Source organism: Apodemus sylvaticus, chromosome 7, assembly GCF_947179515.1.
Source record: "Apodemus sylvaticus chromosome 7, mApoSyl1.1, whole genome shotgun sequence".
Taxonomy (NCBI): Eukaryota; Metazoa; Chordata; class Mammalia; order Rodentia; family Muridae; genus Apodemus; species Apodemus sylvaticus.
The window spans coordinates 62,483,682-62,504,688 of record NC_067478.1 but is presented as its reverse complement, the minus strand read 5'-3'; the positions used below and the strand labels follow the sequence as shown (position 1 = coordinate 62,504,688).

General features: G+C 40.0%; 1 protein-coding gene across 2 annotated transcripts in view; it reads right to left on the bottom strand.

Annotated features, from left to right (window-relative positions):
* Positions 1 to 21,007, bottom strand: part of Usp3 (ubiquitin specific peptidase 3) — a 78,543-nt gene that overhangs the window by 6,792 nt on the left and 50,744 nt on the right. For both annotated transcript variants that reach the window (XM_052187962.1, XM_052187963.1), the window contains 4 exons: positions 20,251 to 20,364; positions 13,044 to 13,190; positions 9,523 to 9,629; positions 9,346 to 9,426 (listed from right to left, as the gene is read on the bottom strand). In XM_052187962.1, the coding sequence (XP_052043922.1) occupies positions 9,346 to 9,426; positions 9,523 to 9,629; positions 13,044 to 13,190; positions 20,251 to 20,364 (449 nt within the window). The remainder of the gene's footprint in view (positions 1 to 9,345; positions 9,427 to 9,522; positions 9,630 to 13,043; positions 13,191 to 20,250; positions 20,365 to 21,007) is intronic.

Genomic DNA, 21,007 nt, shown 5'->3' with positions numbered 1-21,007 from the left:
TTTTAATTCTGAACCATCTCTCCAGACCCTTCCTCTATTTCCTATGTGACCAACTGACTAAGCTTCTCTGTGTTTAGAATTAATCAAAGAACTGTTTGTGTACCATGATTTTTTTTTTTACTGAAGAATGAGTGAAGCTGGGATGTATAGCTCGGTGGCAGAGAGTATAGCTTGCCTAACATGCCTGAGGCTCTGGGTTCAGCCCTCACTACTGAAGCTGAAGGGAAAGCTCTGGATGTAGCTCAGAGGTCAAGTGCACATTTAGCATGTGTAAGGCATTTGGTTCTGTGTGTAAAACAGACACAAGAGTGGGGGGAGAGAGAGAGAGAGATTAAATGTTTTAGATGATTAATCAATCCAATCTGCTATTGCTGACCGTTTGCTCCTTCCTCTTCAGTGGGTTATTCAGTTTGCCTGCTGGCCTCTTCCTCTAGAAGAGGGTGAAGTGACCACATTCAGTAGCAGAGGTGAAGGGGAAATTCCCTGCCATAGCACATGTATTTGAACACCTGGTCCCCAAGGAACTATGCACTGCTTAGACAGGCTGTGTAATCTTAAGAGGTGGAGCCTGGCTGAAGGAGGGGGCCACCAAGGAATAAGCCTTGCAGGTGATACCTAAGACTTGGATCTGCTATGAATGAACTCTGTGCTTCCCAGGCCATAAGGTGTTAAGTTATACCACAAGCTCCCACTGCCAAAGAGAGAACCCTGCTTCCATGCCCTTTCCATCACAGTGGACCTGTGACCTCTTACACCATAAACCCTTTCTCCTCTATGTTGCTATCTCTGTATTCTTTGTTAGAAAAGTAACACAGAGAAGTGGTATCAAGAAATGGAATCTGGGCTCAGCGGTTAAGAGCACTGACTGCTCTTCCAAAAGTCCTGAGTTCAATTCCCAGAAACCACATGGTGGCTCACAACCATCTGTAATGGGATCTGATGCCCTCTTCTGGTGTGTCTGAAGACAGTGACAGACAGTGCATCCATATAAAATAATAATAATAAAAAATAAAAATCCGGGCAATGGTGGCACACTCCTTTAATCCCAGCACTTGGAAGGCAGAGGCAAGTGGATTTCTGAGTTTGAGGCCAGCCTGGTCTACAGAGTAAGTTCCAGGACAGCCAGGGCTACAGAGAAACCCTGTCTCGGAAACAACAACAAAAACAAAGAAGTGGAATCTGTGTTGTCATAAATCTGACTTTATGATCTGTGGGCCTTTAGAACTGGTCTATAGAAAGAATATACAAAAGTTTGGAGCAATAAGGTAGAGGTGCCCTAGAATTCTGTAGGCTGAGAAGGCTTTCTGGCATGAGTGTAAAACAATCAGAACCCCAACAGAGATGCAGACAGCAGAGTGACCTACTAAGGGTTGAAGGACTTTTGGGAACTGGCATACAGGCTACAGTCTGTAATATCTGTCTGTGTCCTGCTACCCTGTAAAGCTGAGCTATGTTATGGACTTATTTGGTGGAGAAAAAAAAATTTTTTTTTTGTTTTTTTTGAGACAGGGTTTTTCTGTATAGCCCTGGCTGTCCTGGAACTCACTCTGTAGACCAGGCTGGCCTCAAACTCAGAAATCCGCCTGCCTCTGCCTCCCAGAGTGCTGGGATCACAGGCGTGTACCACCACCACCCAGCTGGAGAAATTTTTAAGACAGTATAATACACAGATTGTATCATGGCTACAGCTCACTGATTTTTTTCCCCCAGATTTACACAGAAGTAGAGAAAGCATCAAGAACACATGTAATTGTGAAGAGAGATTGTGGGAAGCCATCCTGAGCTATTCGGACTATTGCTTACTCATGGCCCTAAGGTGGTGGCTGCTAAAATATAAGAACAATTAACTAGAGCCTCTCCCGTGGGCATTGGTTTAGTCATTGTCTCGAAGATAACTACAGAATGATCCTGCCTGCACCATCACCCACCGACTCCGGTAATTGCGGTGGAAGGAAGTCCTGAGATAACTGCGGCAGGCTCCGGCCTGTGCAAACACCTGTTGTCTCCACCGGAGGACCCTTATCTCCTCCTGCTGAAACTGCTAATTGCCCTTCCTTCCTTTGTCCCTACCTTGGGGTACGCCCCTCCTGGAAACCTTAAAACGTGGGTACCCCAGAACATTAAACGAGGCTTTGACAAAACCCAGATTGACTCTGTCTTTCTTGGCGCTTGGCCTCCGTCTCCCTCCCCACCCCTTTTGACCCGCAGGTAGCACCCCTTCGGAACCCTGGAATAACTGACCCGCGGGACGGGTTACAGTGGCGCCTGAACAGGGACCCGAAGTACGGTCAACTACTGGACGACGGAGGAGAAATCCCGGGAAAAGGAATCAAGGACCCCACAGACCGCATCGCTCGTGCGTCGCTGGAGGGGCAGGTGAGTGGCCAAACATTGTCGTCCGATTGTCATTGGGGAAAAAAAAAAAAGAGGCTAAAGAGGCTTGATTCATAGGAGAGATCAAGCAATCATTCAGGGAGAGAGGAGTAAGAGTTAAGAAAAAAGATTTAATTAAGTTCTTTTGTTTTGTCATGAGAAATGTCCTTGGTTAATTTTAAGTGGACCTGATATTCACCCGCTAACTTGAGATAAGGTTGGTAAAGAAATTAATAAGATTTTAAAAACAGGTACAGGTGAACCAATGTCTGATACATTCTTTAGTTACTGGAGGCTCATTCAGAGTGCGAACGAGGACCCTGCTGAATATTGCCTCTGCCCTTTGTCGCAGGCAGCTTCTGTGACCTCACTTTCCCCTAAAAAGAACTCTCCAAAACCTTCCTTGGTCGTTATAGACAGGTCTGAGTCCCCACCATCCGCTCCTGTAACTTCTCTTTATCCTCCGCTCCTGAGGGACCCATTCCTTGCTGATATGTCATTAAGTTAAGAGACCCCCGGGGAGAAAGCCAACTTAGAGGAGAAAAGTTGCAGAGAGCAAGCAGTCCTCTTAAAGGAGCTACGAGGGACAAATGGTCATTCTAACTTCAAGATTTATTTCAAAGTCAAATGCCTAGAAAAAGCCAGAGCCAAAACAAGCCCCTCCACGTGGCCCACCACCCTATACCCGGCGATAGGCATGCAGCGTGGCTCCTCTCAGCCAAGTCCCTCAGACCTTAACTGGGTCCAGGCAATCACCAGAGATCGTCCTATACTCAGCCTTAAAATAAATGGTAAAAGCTTTGAGGGCATCTTAGACTCAGGTGCCGATTCTACTGTGATCTCGCAATGTGCTTGGCCCCTGCTTGGCTTTTGCAAGCCTCTCTGACCCTTCTGCAGGGGATTGGACAATCAAAAAAATACTCTCCTAGAGCTCACAGTTGCTGACTTGGGAGGACAGAGGGAAATACTGGCTCTACTCAGCCCTTCGTGGTTCCTGGTCTGCCTGTTAACCTCTGGGGAAGAGACATTCACTCTCAAATGAAAGTCCTTATGTGTGGTCCCAATGAGGTTATTGCTCAACAAATGCTCTCCCAGGGCTATCTCCCTGGACAGGGACTAGGCAAAAATGGACAGGGGAGACCCATGCAGGTAGAAGTCAGAGACTGCTGCTGAGGCGGCCAGAGAAAAACTGCTCATGGGCAGCATGTAAGACCTGGACTGCAGAGAAATTCCTGGGCTCTCCTCCCACCCCTCTCCACAGGTGTGTGTGTTCGACTAGGCATCCTCCTTCCCCCTTGTTAAATCTTAAACAAGAGAAAAAGCAGGTTACAGAAAAGCAGTTTTTCCATGTGTAGGATACGGTATCATAAATAAATAAATAAATAAATAAATAAATAAATAAATAAATAAATAAATAAATAAATAAATAATGGTTAGAAGCTATTTCAAAACTCTCCTGGAAAGGAGAAGAAAACGGGAGACGTCCTGTTTTCTCTCTGAAACCTACTGGAGATCTCCTTAGTTCAGGTTAAGATATTTGGATCTTTTGGGACATGAAGTTCCCTCGTTGTCTATTGTACGTCTTTGGTGCACCAAAACTTGTCTATATGTGTGTCAATTCATGTTGTCTATTGTTTTGTTTGGCTGAATGATTGGTTGTTTTTTATGTTTTATGTAAAAAAAAAAAAAAATGGTAAAAAGGCGTTACCTTGCTGGCAGTCCTGCCAATTGTGGTTTACACAGAAGAGGCTAATTTGAGGTGCCTCACATTCTAAGGTAGGAGTCAAAGACATCTGGGAAAAAAAAAGCTGCTTCTTAAAGGGCCAGGTGCCGGACAAGCGGAAATGGTTAATTCTCCTAGAAAAATTTCTATCATGATGATGATTGGGTTCAAAGTGCTTTATTCCTCTGAAGTTACAGCTAGAAAAAAATATATATTTGGTTTAAATTTATGAGATTTGTATGATCGCTTCATTTTTATTTCTAATTAGTCTTAAAGGTATAAATGTTTTACATATCTTGACTATAGAGTTATAAATTAATTGGTTATGATTTAAAAGGTATAATGTTATTTTAAAAAAGGGTTAGTTTAAAACCGCTGATTCAGTGTCGGAGCCATCTTGACTAGCTACACGTGGCATGACGCAACCCAGGAAATACAGGCCTCTAAGATGCTTCTAAATTGACATGGTGTTTTGTGTAAATCTTGGCCTGGAGATTGGACTTATAAGAAATATGATTTAAAATAATTTCTCTTCAATAAGTTACAAAGTCATACATTCAAACACAAGATGATGGACAAACTTTACAATATAAAAATATATTTGCCATTAATTTTAAGGAGAAAAGATTATTTAAAACTGGGTTTTGCTTTCAACAAATTGTAGTTATGCTTTGATATTACAGGTTCCTTTTGTTATTTGACCTTCATACAATGGGGTCTGGTTACTCTTTACAGGACCGGTGGGTGTAGGTCTGGCCTTAGAGATAACAAACTCAGATCAGGAGATTTGCATTTGAGTTAATACAAAGCTCAGAGCTGCCTCAAAGCTGCTCAAAGCTGCAGAGGATTGAGAGATGCAGTTTTGTCTTGCAGGCCTCACTTAGAGAGTTTCTGGCCAAAAGAACATTTTTAACAGATTCATACAGATGTGGTTCAAAATGAAGTTCAAACTTAGATCTAAAATTTGGCCTGCCTACTACATACAAAATTGTTATAGATTTAAGATTTTCATTAGAAAGTTATTTCTCAAGAAATGGCTTGCTCTTAACATTGGGCTTTTAAATTTTTTAAGAAAATGATTTTCAAAAGATGTTAAGATAAATATTTTGCTTAAGACACTGCTTTAAGTTTATCATTTAAGCCTCTGCTATTCTCAAGATAGATACAAAATAAATATTGAGAGACATAACTTGGAGAAAGCTACCATAAGTATTTGGCAACAGTTTGTGATATATGCTTACTTCCATTCCTTAACAAAGAGAACATTAATATAAAATCTTTCCAAATAAGGTTTTGACATCCTCCAATAAAGATTTGATATAATAATAAAATGTTACAAAATAAAAAAAAAAAAAATATTTTAAAAAGAATGTTTTAAGAGCATGATAAAATGTTTGTTCCTTATTTTAAACAACAATCAAATTGATTATTATTAATTGTTAATCTATTACATGACAAGCCTTTTTGACAAAATTAATAATTGTTATCTAAAAGATACAATTTTGTTTTAAAATGTTAAAAATCAAACTTGATTTTTATATTAATAATATACATATATAGCTCATGGCTTGCAATTGCTTAAAGTTGTTTCCTTTTAATGATACTAATTCTTAACTTTTACAATTGTTTGTACAAATACAATTCAAAAAATTAATCAAAAATATACATACGACTATTGACAGCTTTTCAGGCTTTCTAGTTATAACTGTTTTAACATAAGAAACAAAAATAAAATTAGTCATTACATATGTTATTTTTTATACTAAATGTTCCAAATCAGATTAAGACAAATATTATAACTGATTATTATAACCAGTCATTTAAGATGTCTTATTAACAATTTGATATTAGTCATATTACTGAGATTCCTCATAATTCGCAAAGACAAGATATTATAGAACAAGCCCATAGAACTTTGCAATATTTTTATAATAAAAATAACTTTGCAATATTTTTATAATAAAAGAGGGGAGAATAACATCTCTATATACCATAAAAAATTTTAAATTTTAATGCCAGGGAACTCTAAGTGTAGAGAAGAGGTATGTTTGTGTTTTTTCTACAGGATGCTGAAGGAACATGCTAGCTGCCAGAATATGCTGATGCTGAGATTTCACCCTGACTTTCCACCTTGCTCTCCAGCCTTTTGGGGCCCCTCCTGGGTCTTTTGTTTCTTTTGTCATTTGGCCCCTGGACCTTTAACAGATTAACCAGTTTTATTAAATCACAGATTGATTCTGCCTTGACAGACGTGGAGGTAGCAAGGCCTTCAGTTTTCTACCCTTGCTGCAGGCAAAGAGCTTTCTTGGTTCCTAAGCAGTAGAAACGTCAATCCCAGAGAGGATGACCTCCAGCTCCTAATAGTGGCTGAGGGCCATAAGCTGTGGAGTAGCCAATGACAGGAAATATTGTGGTGCCACAAGCCAGATGCACACCGCCTATTGGCTGCAGGGTGACTCCATGACGGGATTATTGTGAGTCCGCTACCTGGATGCCCGTCACACCCACCAAGGGCCTGATTAAGCCATTGGAGTGGGATGTGATGCCAGGAGTGGATGCAACTTACATAGCCTAAGGCAGAGGCCCTGCCCTACTAGGATCTAAAAAGGCCTAGTTACTGCGGTGCTGGACGTGGGGGCAAAACCACATAGCCTAAGACAGGCTCTCCACCGACCCTCTTTCCATAGCCACCCCTCAACTTAAGAAAGAAAAAAGGAGGAGTTGTGGGAAGCCATCCTGAGCTATTCGGACTATTGCTTACTCATGGCCCTAAGGTGGTGGCTGCTAAAATATAAGAACAATTAACTAGAGCCTCTCCCGTGGGCATTGGTTTAGTCATTGTCTCGAAGATAACTACAGAATGATCCTGCCTGCACCATCACCCACCGACTCCGGTAATTGCGGTGGAAGGAAGTCCTGAGATAACTGCGGCAGGCTCCGGCCTGTGCAAACACCTGTTGTCTCCACCGGAGGACCCTTATCTCCTCCTGCTGAAACTGCTAATTGCCCTTCCTTCCTTTGTCCCTACCTTGGGGTACGCCCCTCCTGGAAACCTTAAAACGTGGGTACCCCAGAACATTAAACGAGGCTTTGACAAAACCCAGATTGACTCTGTCTTTCTTGGCGCTTGGCCTCCGTCTCCCTCCCCACCCCTTTTGACCCGCAGGTAGCACCCCTTCGGAACCCTGGAATAACTGACCCGCGGGACGGGTTACAAGAGATGTGAGTAGTTGAAACTGGATGAAGTAGCTTGAACAAATCTATGTTGTTAAAAAGATTTGTACTGTTAAAGATAACTCTTACAATCTAGAGCCAGTGAGACGGATGACTTAGTGGGTAAGGCATCTGCTTCCAGATCTGATCTCTAGGACGCATGAGGTGGGAGGAGAACAGACTCCTCCAAACTGTCCTCTGATCTCTACATACACAACTGTAATACAATTTAAAGGTTTATACTTTGTGTTGGGACAGTAGAATTGGTAACCTGAGTGCAAGACCTCACCTAGTGAGGTCTCCAGGACATAAACATACAAGTTCATTTGAAAGGAAAAGGCTTGGATACAGGACAAGATTCAAGCCTCTAGTAAATACTCAAAAGGACATCCTAGCTCTGCAGTGAACTTGAAGCATGTACAAGACTTACAGGCTAATCATGCATTTCCATCTCTACATAATAAATAAAATTCAAAATGCTCTAGTTTTATAGGATGCTCTAGTGTACAGAAATAATATTTGCTTTATATTTGGGTAGTTCCATGTGAGGTATATATATAATGTTAAACCTTCTAAATTGAGTCATTTCTTAATACATAATGGACTTGTGTCCTTTTTCCAACATTTAACTTTGGATCTAGGTGAACCTTTACTAGTGAAGTGTATTAACTTGTAAGCAGCAAGGTTAGAACTTTAAAAATTCTGCATTGCAAAGTAGACAAAAAGACATATTAGTCATAAGGAGGTTACAAAGCACCCACCCACACACACACACACACACAGATACATTTCAACTGTGTCATAGTTTGTAGGAGGTTTGTTTTTATTCCTTTCATGGTGAATACATGACTTCAAATGCCTGGGTATCAAAACCATTAAAAATAAGTAAGTAATGTAATTGACGGTGGCATTTTAACCTCTAAGTAAAGCTCCATGGGCTTTCTAACTATACAGAAGTTTACTGAAATGGATAGGACTGGAAACTGAGCAAGTGTTTGAGTGGCTTGCTTAAAACAGCTGTGTGCTATCTTTGTGAGTTAATTTTTTAGACTACTTTGCATGTTTTCTCTGGGCTGGCTAACTTAAACTATTTACATATAAGATTACTACTGATAGGTAAAGTTTTCTGTCATGTAAATGTTTCTGAACATTCATGTGTTTTTTATGATAACTACTATTGTTTGAATATATAACTCCATTTTGGCCTATTAGGTTTCTGTTGTAAGAACTACTATAAATATAATGAGTATTCTCCAAGTTACTTCTCTCTTACTGTCTTTGGAATTATTGTGTCCTTCTGACATGCTCACTGTAACACCCCTCTGGTGACTGTCTTTTCTGTTGAACTTGGATGCTCTGAGTGTCGTATGAGTGGGCATCCAGTCTCTCTGAGGATGTGGCAGGTTCTCAGTGCCTTTCACCTTCCTTTACTCTTTGGAGTAAGTCCTATTTATGGGGCTTTTGCAAACCCACACTCACTTCATACAGTTTCTTGTTCTATGTTCACCCATAGTATATGCAGGTCAATAATGGCTAGTACCAGAGCATGTGGCTTTGTCTGCAGTTCTGGAACTCTAGGACATGGATGACTACTGTTCTGATCTCAAGGACAATTCTGGGTTAACACTAGAAACTAAAACTGTAGATGAGAACTGTAGCATGAGTTCCTACATGCTAAGTCCAACCGATGCCAGGCATCAGTTTCTGAATCTGTAGTTGCAACCTCCTCGGTTTTCCAAGGGGACAGCAGTAATAACACTGCTGTTCTGGCACCAGTTTCTGCAACTATTGCTGAAACTGATGAAACTCCAGTAAGTATTCTTTCCTTTATTTGAAGATATGTGTAGGATAAACTAAACCCTGTTTCATTTGGCTAGAAAAAAGTCAATATTAAAAAGACAGAAAAAAAGGGATAAATCTAAGTATTTTACCTTTCACTGAGATACCTTATGAAATAGGATCTGGGGAATAAGAAAAGCACAATTGTGAACAGACTGTGAGCTCTAACAGGAACACTCAACATTAAATGCACTTACCTCGTAAGGAGCAAACCGGCCCATTTTCCTGATTCTTAGAACGCTTGCTTCTGAACTGACTTGGAATATCTAAGGAGAGATCTTAAAAGGAGATAACCAGAGTTGTTAAAGGCATGTGACTTCACTACAGGTTTCCTGAAGAACACAGCAGCATATACCCTGGACAATATGTCTTACCTAGGAATGGATCAAACTTCCTCGACTCTGTCCCACATATGAGGCAGTTGACCTCGTTCTGGAGAATTCCTCCGAATATTGCTGTGACAACAGTTGATGCTCCATTTCTAAAGACAACACCACATGGAAAACAGCTTGATAAAATGCTCTTTATATTCTTAAAACATTAACACTGGGCCAATAGATCTTACATATGACTGGATGAGACCAGACGACAGCTTCATCATCCCTAATACACCCTCAAAAAAGAAGCAACTGCCTTACATTTTAATCTTCCACTTATGCAAGGCCTTGCTGAGGACACAAAATGTTCCAAGCTATTTGATCCTCAACCTAAAGAAGTCAAGACAGTTAATACAGATCGAGTAAGAAAAGGAGTTGTGTATTTGTAAGCAGTTCCTTATGAGACAAAGAGAAGCTTAACAACCCTAGTGCCCCACTAACAGCTGTCTCTGCTCCAGCTCCATTAACACAGACGCAAAAGGAAGGGAAGAACACCTGACTCCAAAACTTGCTATTGAAGAAATCCTTATACCAAACAGCAGTTCCAAGTGTTCACCATTATTTTATCAGTAAAAAGGCAACTGGGGGCTGGAGAGATGGCTCAGAGATTAAGAGCGCTGATTGCTCTTCCAGAGGTACTGAGTTCAATTCCCAGCAACCACAGGGTGACTCACAACCTTCTGTAATGGGATATGATGACAGCTACAGTGTGCTCACATACATAAATAAATAAATAAATAAATAGTCCTAAAAAGGAAGGGAGAGAGGAAGGGAGGGAGAGAGAGAGGAAAAAAAAGTCAAGCAACATCTCCTCTTGCTGGTATCTCATCTGCAGGCTCAGGAACCAGAAAGGGCATCTGGAACAGCGAGTGTCCTGTATATGCACCCCATACTGAGCATCCCTGTTTTCGAAGTGAGCATACATTCTGCTGTTTCTGCTTTTCGGACTCAGAGGCTGAGACAGAGAGTCAGGACTCAGGTTGTGCAGCTATTCTTCACATTAAGCTTTTTATTTAACCAAGACACTATCAATGTGTAGTGAGGTAGGTGGCTAAGTATCTGCTCTCATTAATAGTGCTATGATGGTCAAGTGGCAGGCCACATACATTTTTAATCCCAGCACTCAGGAGTCTGTGGCAGGCAGATCTCCAAGCGTTCAAGACCAGTATGATTTACATAGCAAGTGTAGTGAATGCACAGTGTGACCCTGTCTATAATGATGATGAAGAAGATGAGTGTTACAACAACATTATTACTTGAACCAGAAAATAAACCCTGTTTTGCCTGCAGCAACTAGTTTCTCTTAGACTGAACAGCACTTTCTGTACAACACAGAATAGTGTTAAAAACTGCATGGTATTGGTACAGTGACAGGCAGGTAGATCAGTGGAATAGAACTGAAGACCCAGAAATGAACCCATGCACCTATGGTCACCTGATCTTTGACAAAGGAGCTAATTTCATCCAGTGGGGGGTGGGAGGGTGGGGGGGACCTCTTCAACAAATGGTGCTGGCTCAACTGGCAGCTAGCATGCAGAAGAATGCAAATTGATCCATTCCTATCTCCCTGTACTAAACTCAAGCTAGTGGATCAAGAACCTCCACATAAAACCAGATACACTGCAACTAATAGGGAAAAAAAAAAAACAAAAAAAAAAACAAAACTGGGGAAGAGCCTTGAATACATAGGCACAGGGAGAAATTTCCTGAACAGAAACTCCAATAGCCTATGCCCTAAGATCAAGAATTGACAAATGGGACCTCATAAAATTACAAAGTTTCTGTAAAACAAAGGATACGGTCAATAGGACAAAACTGCAACCAAGAAACTGGGAAAAGATCTTTAAAGCTACTTTCATGATGCAGACAAAAACCTATCCGAGTAACTTCTCCACCCCATACAAAAGAAATAGATTTTAAAAGGATGAAGGGACATTAGGAACTATAAGACATAATAACCATTTCAGGTTTTCCATGTATACTGTGTCATAACCAAAGAAAACTTAAAATATACCGAACATAAAGGACAACCAACCCTTTCATGTCATGTACATATGCACACTTGCCTTTAGCTGAAATGAAAACTGCTTCATTAAAATAGTACACTAAAATTCATTCCCCATAATCACTTCCTGGAAGAAAGCAAGTTTCAGCCATCTGATGGGTATAGCATTAAGATTCTTAAATAATTTCCAAAGTGCTCACTGTTCTATTGTATTACATTTATATCTCATCACCACCAATTCCTCCCTACAAGAAATGCTTTTAACAAATATCACTAGATCATGAAATACCTCTGTACTGGCTGGTTTTGTATGTCAATCTGACACAAGATAGAGTTATCACAGAGAAAGGAGCCTCCCTTGAGGAAATGCCTCCATGAGATCCAGGTGTAAGGCATTTTCTCAATTAGTGATTAAAGGGGGAGGGCCCATTGTGGGTAGTGCCATCCTGGGCTGGTAGTCTTGGGTTCTATAAGAAAGCAAGCTGAGCAAGGCAGGGGAAGCAAGCTAGTAAGTAACACCCCTCCATGGCCTCTGCATCAGCTAATTCTTGACCTGCTTGAGTTCCAGTCCTGACTTCCTTTGGTGATGAATAGCAATGTGGAAGTGTAAGCTGAATAAACCCTTTCCTCCTGTGAAATAAAGGAAATGAAAGCTTGATTTTAGTATTTGATGATAGCTTTTTCCTATAGACCAGGCTGTCCTCCAGCTCAGAGATTTGTCTGCCTCTGCAACACCACTGCCCAGCTAAAATTACTAGTCTTCAAATACAGTAATACTGAAATTGGTCCTAAAAGAATATTCTATGAAGATTATATAATACAATTCCATTGGAATGCCCATGGCATCATAAGATAATAATATTCTCTCATTTCATAGAGGCTATCTTTGATAGAGGCTAGTTTAGTATTTTTTTTATATATGAATATGCCATGATAATATATAAACAAATTTATTTAACACTAGTTTTAAATTGATGCTAGAAGGACAAACAGCTTGATTGGATCTTAAGCCTTCCCTTTCTACACTGAACTCTGACTGGAACTAAGTTCCTGGAGGAACCTGGCAATTCATACCTGTTACTTTTCTGTGACACTGCAGGATTTGGAAAGTTCTAGTTAACCCCACTTACTCCTTTCTTTCTTTGAGGAATGTGTCTTATCAATCCCTTTCCTAGCTAAAGAATCCTACATAGACAATATTAGCAACAGAAAAAGGCTGAGCATGGTGCCAATATGCAAGAGGCAGGCATACTCTGTGAGTTCCAGGCTAGCCAAGGGCTAGACAGTAAAGCAGTAAAAAAAAGTAAAGAAAAATAAATAAATTAGAATCCAGACTGAAATAATTTCTTTCTCAGCAAAACAAATACATATCAGCATATGTTTCAGGCTGTTAATATAAAGGAAACCAAGACAAAAGATTTGTTCATAGTAAGAGACAAGAAAAAAAATTACATACAGCAATACCAGCAGACATTTCTGAAGGTTCCAAAAGTAAAAATAAAGTAAGTCTTACATGCAGCATTTGTTATTTGCAGACAGTGTAGAATTCTCCTGTAGAATTGCTGAACGGGAAACACCATTGAAGCCACCCTGAAGTTCCAAATGTAGATGATCCAAAAGGTAGCGCATGAATTCATGGGCATCCTGCTGCTGATAACCCCTTGAAGTAAGCAAAACCAGTGAGTGAGGGTATTCTGCCTGCCTGTCCATTACATACCATGAAGCCCCATGCTCACAAGCCCCATGCTCACAAGCATGCCCTAGTACCCACACCCTTTGCCTCACAACTTCCATATGTGACTCCTATTTCTCTTAATTTCAAAAACCATGGAATATTAGAGCTAATTGGGTTTGTTGTGACTTTCATTGATCAATTTACTTTAGAGATAAATTAGGGGACAAATGGGGGTGGTAGCATGTGACTTACCTAAAATCCTAGAAGGGTCATAGAGACAGCATACAAATTTGCATCTTTTAAATAGACTCTGAAATATCCCTCTCTCCTATAAGTCCTCCCTAGAAAAGACCTAAATCTTTACATTTTAAAACTTAATCTAACCTGAAAACTACGTCTAAGCCAACACTAAAAGCTCTAAGAAATTTAGAGCACTTATACATGTTTAAAAACTCATTCTTCCATCTAAGAATTAAAGCTGTCTGGGCCCAATAGGGAGATGGCTCAGATGATAAAATGCTTGCTTTGTAAACATGCAGACCTGAGAGCAGTCAGCTGGACACAGCACCACACAACACAGGTCTGCTGACCCTGCCCTGCTGAGGGAAAATAAACCCAAAAAACATAAGGACCCCTAGGGTTCAAAGGCCAACTGGTCAACCAGCCAAGCTGAACTGGGAAGCTCCTAGTTCAATGAGGATCCCATCTCAAACAGAAAAAGGAAGGAAGGAAGTTAATTTTAAAAAATAGTCAATTTTCAAAATTTTAACTAATTTAAAAAATTAAGAAACAACAAGCCAGGTGGTGGTGGTGCACAATCCCAACACTTGGAAGGCAGATCTCTGAGTTCAAGACCAGCCCAGTCTACAGAATGAGTTCCAAAACAGCCATGACTACACAGAGAAACCTTGTCTCAAAATTCACAAATAAAAAAGGAGGAGGAGGAGGAGTTGAAACACCAGATGTCAACCCTTGATCTCTATAAGTGTGCATGGACACAGACACACACACACAGAGTTAAAAATATGTAATATTTTGTACTTCCATCTTGGGCCAGAGACTTAAGCTCTTTAAAAATGCATTGACTCATACACAATTATGCACCATCCTAAACTTGAATATATATAATAACATATTCTTATAATACTTCTCACATTATATTTAGGAGAGGAAACTAAAGGAATTTTAATCTAGCAACATGGCTCTTCTACGAAGGGATCAGATTCAAAGACCTTCTAGTACGGTATGATCTGGTTGGAATGACACAACTTTAATATCTCTGGCTGGAATAAGGACATGCACTGAGTACACACAATGTTGTTTGGAGAAGGAAGCAACCATGTTTCAAAGAGATGCCGAACTGAGGGGCCAAGTGACAAACAAATCAGAGGAAGATTTGACATAATGAATCCGAAAAGATATGCCCAACTCTTAAAAGAACAGCAAAAGAAAGAACAAGACAGGAAAGAGAGGCAACTGGGGGAGCTGTGTGTGTGTGTGAACGTTTACCAGGACAGTTTTACAGAGACAGGTTGAGGTGAAGACAGAACAAGTCAGAGAATGAGAAGGAGCAAGAAGCTTAGAACAGATTACCAGAGTTAATCTGAGGCCAAAGCAGAGCAATTCAGTCAGAAGCCAGTTTAAATCAGTCATTGGAGAGAGGAGTTTGGGCCAGAACAGCTGAGTTGAACCAACCACCCACAGTTCAGAAAGAGCTAGAAACGCTAAGTTTATTCAGCAGTAAGCCTCCAATACAAATTACATCTGGTAGATAGAAGTTACATTTATAAGAAACTTCATGAAATTCCTAAACTAATCAAGATCAATGACTAGTGAACAACAATTAAGAGATCCAAAAAAGAAACAGTGGTATAAAATGTATTTGAAAACTATACTAAAAAAGAATCCTATATACATTTTACAATTAAGGTTCTCTTTAATTGGTAAATGGTTCTGATGACTTTTAAGAATCACTCTTTCAGAGAAGGTTCCACAAACAAATTTCTTTCAGTAATAGTTTCTCTTAATATATATTTTTACCCTTTTCTAGAGAGTACAAATTATAAAGTCTCCCAAATTAATGGAACTTAAAAAGCAGAAGTCACAACAGAGGAATCTCAAATGGCCTAAAAACACTCAAAGAAATGTTCAAAGTCCTTAGTCATCAGAGAAATTCAAAGCAAAACAACTTGGAGATTCCACTTTATACCAATCAGTATGGCTAAGATAAAAAACTCAGGTGACAGCACATGCTGGCAAGGATTTGGAGAAAGAAGAACACTCCTCCTTTGCTGGTAGGATTGCAAACTGATACAACTACTCTGGAAATCAATCTGGAGGTTTCTTAGAAAATTGGAACTATATCTACCTGAAGACCCAGCTCTACCACTCTTGGCCATATACCCAGAAGATGCCCCACCATATCACAGGGACATGTGCTCCACTATGTTCATAGTAGCCTTATTTGTAATAGCCAGAAGCTAGAAACAACCCAGACATCCCTCAAACGAAGAATGAATACCGAAAATGTGGTTCGTTTACACAATAGAGTACTATTCAGCTATTAAGAATGAGGGCATCATGAGTTTTACAGGCAAATAGATGGAACTAGAAAATATCCTGAGTGAGGTAATCCAGATCCAAAAGGACGTGCATGTTATATAATCACTAATAAGTACATTATTAGCCAAAAAGTACAGAATAGCTAGGATATAACCCACCAATCTTAAGAAGTTTAACAAGAAGAAAGGCCCAAGTGAGGATGCTTCAATCCCACTTAGAAGAGGGGAAAAAATAATCACAGGAAGCAGAGGGAAGGAGGAACCAGGGTGGAAGGGAGATGCAACTAATCCTTGAGAAACTTGGGGCCCTAGGGAGTGAGGAGGCCTGGTGAGGGCGAGGAGAGCATCTTCTCGGAGACTGGGGGGAAGGAAGAATGGGATGAGGAACTGTGGGAATGGGGACTAGAAAGGGGGGCAATGACTGGATTGTAAACTATAATAATAATAATAATAATAATAATAATAATAATAAATTTTAGTTAAAAAAGCAGAAGTCACCTTATTTACTATAGGTAATCTTAAATGTAAAATATAAAATTAGCAACTATCAATATATGTTCAAATACTTCTAAAGTTAGTAAGAATATAGCTGTCCAAAGTGCAGCTGGGAAGTGATGACACAGCGCATGCCTCTGATCCCAGTGCTTGGGTGGCAGGCAAATCTCTCCGAATTCAAAGATGCTTGCTATACATAGTGATTTCTAGGACAGCCAGAGCTACACAGAGAAACCCTATCTTGAAGAACAGTAACAAAAAACCAAAACTAAACAAACAAGAACCTGTCAAAATGCATAGTCCTAAATATCTCAGCACTTGGAAGACAGAGGCAGGAAGATCTCTTTTGAGTTCAAAGACAGTCTATTCTACATAGTGAGTTTTAAGACAGCCATAGCCACATAGTGATACCCTGTCTCAAACCAAAAAAGAAGGAGGGAGATAATATAAAGGTATATAGATTGATTCATCTTATTTGACTTTTTAATTTTAGAATTATAACAGCACTTCAATAAAATAAAATGTGTTCTTTATAATTTCATTTTTAAAAAGATTTTCATTTTGGCTGGGTATGGTGATGCATATCTTTAATTTCTAGAGAGACAGAGGCAGGCAACTGAGTTCAAAGATAGTCTGGTCTACATTTCAAGTTCTAGGACAGCCAGGGCTACACAGAAAGACCAATATCAAAGTAAAAATAAGTAAAAAGACTTTATATTGTGTATATGAATATTCACATGCATATCTGTTTATCATACAAATGTCTGATGCCTACTGGAAGGCATTAGTTGACAGATTCCCCTGGAGCTACCATCTGAGTGCTAGGATTTAAACTTAGCTCTTCTACAAAAACAAGTCACCTCAACCAATGAGCCATCTCTCCAGCACCCTATAAATATTTCCATTTTAAAGACTTTCAGATAAGTCAATGAGTCTTTTAATTATTCTTTAGTATTTATTTTCAACTGTTTCCCATTTACACAATCCAGGTTTCAGAATCCTTTATAGCTACCTAGGTTTCTCTTCCTTTGTTTTTTTTGTTTGTTTGTTTGTTTGTTTGTTTTTTGTTGGATATTTTATTTATTTACTTTTCAAATGTTATCTCCTTTCCCAGTGCCCCCCAAACCTCCTAATCCCATCCCCCCTCCCATTGCTTCTAGGAGGATGTTCCCCCACCAACCCACACACTCCCACCTCCCTGTCCTGGCATTTCCCTACGCTGAGCATAGCCTTCACAGGACCAAGGGCCTCCCCTTCCATGATGCCCAAAAAGGCCATCCTCTGCTACATATGGGACTGGAGCCATGGCTTCCTCCAGGTTTACTCTTTGATTGTTGGTTTAGTCCCTGGGAGCTCTGGGGGATCTGGTTGGTTGATATTATTGTTCTTCTTATGGGGTTGCAAACCCCTTCAGCTCCTTCAGTCATTTCTCTAACTCCTCCATTGAGGACCCCATGAGCAGTCCAATGGTTGGCTATGAGCATCCATCCGCCTCTGTATTTGTCAGGCTCTGGCAGAGCCTCTCAGTAGGCAGCCATATCAGGCTGCTGTCAGCAAGCACTTCTTGGCATATGTACTGGTACTGCCTAAACAAGATGGCTAAGACCAATGTGGAATCATAGTATAAGCATTGTTGGGTGTGGTGTGGATGCCTGTAATCCTAGCATCCATTAGGCAGAGACAGGAAGATCACCAAGTTCTAAACCTGCCTAGACAACTGAATATGACTTAATCTCAAAGGGGAAAAAAAAAATCAAAATTATTTTACACAAGTGGAATCTGTGCTCCACCAAGCTACTTTGTAGACAAAAGTATGAGAATCTTAAGTTCAAGGCCAACCTGGGCAACCTAACAAGACTCTGTGTCAAACTGAAAAGGACTGAGGATAGCTCAGTGGTAGAGAACACAAGTCCAATCCCTAACACCACACATAAGAAAGGAGTAACATAGTCAGGGACAGCGCATGCCTGTAATCCTAGCACTCCACAGACAGAGGCAGGTGGATCTCTTGAGTTGAGGCCAGCCTGGTCTACAGAGTGAGTTCTGACACAGCCAGGGCTACACTGAGAAGCCCTGTCTCAAAGCAAAAAAGAAAAAGAAAAACAAAAAGAATTAACACATATTCTACAAAGTCTATCATTCTAGGATAAATAGCCTCTAAAATATTTAAAACATATTAGAGTTTTATTTTTCTTTGAATATGGGGGATAGAACAAGATTTTGCTGTGTGCTACCCACCTCAAACCTGCAACCCTCCTGGCTCAGTACTGAGAGCTAGGGTTGTAAATGTGTGTCATCATACCTGGCCCATAAATGGCTCTTCACTAAGTGACTTATTATTATACTGTTTGCCTACCTGGTGGGATCTTAAGTTCTATTCATATTTAAAATATTTTTTAACTCAGAAAGTTACAGTTTAAGAATTCAAAGCATATCAGGTTGTACATGGATGCAGAAATAGCAAGTAGATACAAAATGCAAGTGAATCCCATGACCTGATTTGATTTCTATGATTTATTTTTATTTTAAGTGCATTGATGTTTTGCCTACATTTATGTCTGTGTGAGGGTATGAGATCCCCGTGTGAGGGTAAGGCACATCTGCTGTGGACAGCTCCTAAACACTTCTCATCTTGGTCCCATCTGACCTTAGTGGTCTCCAAGGAGATGTGTCAGACTGAACAAGTTGTTTCTGTTTTGACCCCTCTAAACTTAGAGTTAGCCTTGGCCAAAATGCTTTGTGGCTTGGATTTTAGAAAGGACAAGGTACTTGAGGCTTGCCACATAGCAGACATCCAACATTTGGGAACTACTGTTATGTGTTAAGTTCAGGCCTGGCAAGGACTATCTGAACCCTCACTTCTGTTTTTCCCACTTTGAGTCAGGAAATCCTAAAATTCTTGGAGTCTCTTCTGAGAAATTTTTAAAAAAGATACATAAAGTTCCTTGGGGAAAAAAAAAAAAAAAGACCAGGGTTATCAGTAGTTAAGTCAAAGGCTGAACTCATTAGGTAAGCTAATAAGTTACAGGACTTTGATTTTTTAACCTTTTAAGCATATTTCTCTATGATAAAAAGTACAAAATATATTATTATTAAGTTTCACTATGTGTTTTTTAAACAAAGAAGGCCAAATGCAAGATGCCAAATCATGACTCTAAGAGCTATAACTTGCTTCAATGAAAGAATTAAATCAGCCAAACATGGCAAACACTACAGTACCATACAATATTACAGACCTGAATTCTCACAGGGATGGCAACCAAGAGAGGTAGAACAAGCTACCAGAGAGAGAGGACAGGTGACTAAATAGGACTGGCCCTCCCAAAGCATGACTCCTAGTGAACATAGACTATTCATTCTAGAGCTTTAGAACCTGGGCAGCACAGTGCCTGACACTGTACATTTCCACTGGTTTCATCTTACTTCTCTCTGTGTGGTAGTATTAGGTTGAACCTGTGCTCTCATACAGACCAGGCTAGTGCTCTACTGCTGAGCCCCAGCTTTCACTTCATTCTTTAGGTTGTAATAATAAGACAGTACACAGTGACAATCATTTCTCTGTAGGACTTGAAAGAATCAGGGCTGGAGAGATGGCTCAGCGATAAGGAACACTGGTTACTCTTTCAGAGAACTCAAGTTCAATTCCCAGCACCCACATGTCAGCTCACACCTGTGTGTAACTCCAGTTCCAGGGCTTATGACATCCTCACATAGAGATACATGCAGGCAAAACACCAATGAACATAAAAATAAAGTTAAAAAAAAAAAGACTTGAAAGAATCAAGAAACTTTAATCGTCCACTACATATTCCTAGCACACATGCGCTACTTACTCACTTGGGGATTTTAAATAAGCCAGTGTTTACTCAGCCCCTCTGCTCACCTAACAAAAGCTCTGCTTAGAGCACCGGAAGTACTACCAGCTTTGTAAGTGCTGAGAAGCAGCAGAGAGAACTCAGACATCTTCAGCGCCCTTCTTCAATACTCACCTAAAGTTAGGCATTATCTTCCAGACAACATAAAACAAGGACTCAGGACTAAATGCAGTCTGGCTGCCTTGCCATAAAGCACACAGTGTCTTTCTAAACTCTTCTACCAAAGACCTGGAATAGAGGGAGAGATGGCAACCTTAACATCTTCCAAATGCCACTAGTTCAACACATACAGTTCAACTATATAAAATACATAATAAAAAATGAAAAATTCTGAGGGCTTAGTCTTCTGAACTAAGCCTAATAAGTATGTAAGAGCATTTCAAAAACCCATATAAACACAGCATTGTTGACAAACTAATTTTTAACTATATAGTTATATTTGAGTTTGTCATGATACAATCATTTTGTTCACAGAATTTAAAGAAAACACATAAAACAGTAAAGCAGTGGATCATTTACAAGCAAAGTACTTAAGCATGTTCAATTAAAAACTGTCAGCAAACAACAAAACATCCTCCCCCATCTCCTGCATGTTTCCTTCTTTGCCTCATAAGGCACTTCCAGACTTATCTGTTCATCTCTGCCTACAACAGTGTAAGTAGTCACAAGGCTGCGTCTAGGCTTAACTCTCATGGTGATGGTCCTTAATCCAAAACTTAGAAGAGCCTTTCTCTTGATTTTTGGTGTTTTGTGACAGTACACCTAGCTATCTTGGAACTTGCCATACAGATCAGGCTGCCTCAGACTCTTCTGCTTTTACTGGAATTAAAGGTGTGCCCATCATGTTAGGCATGATGTTTTTTCCTACTTT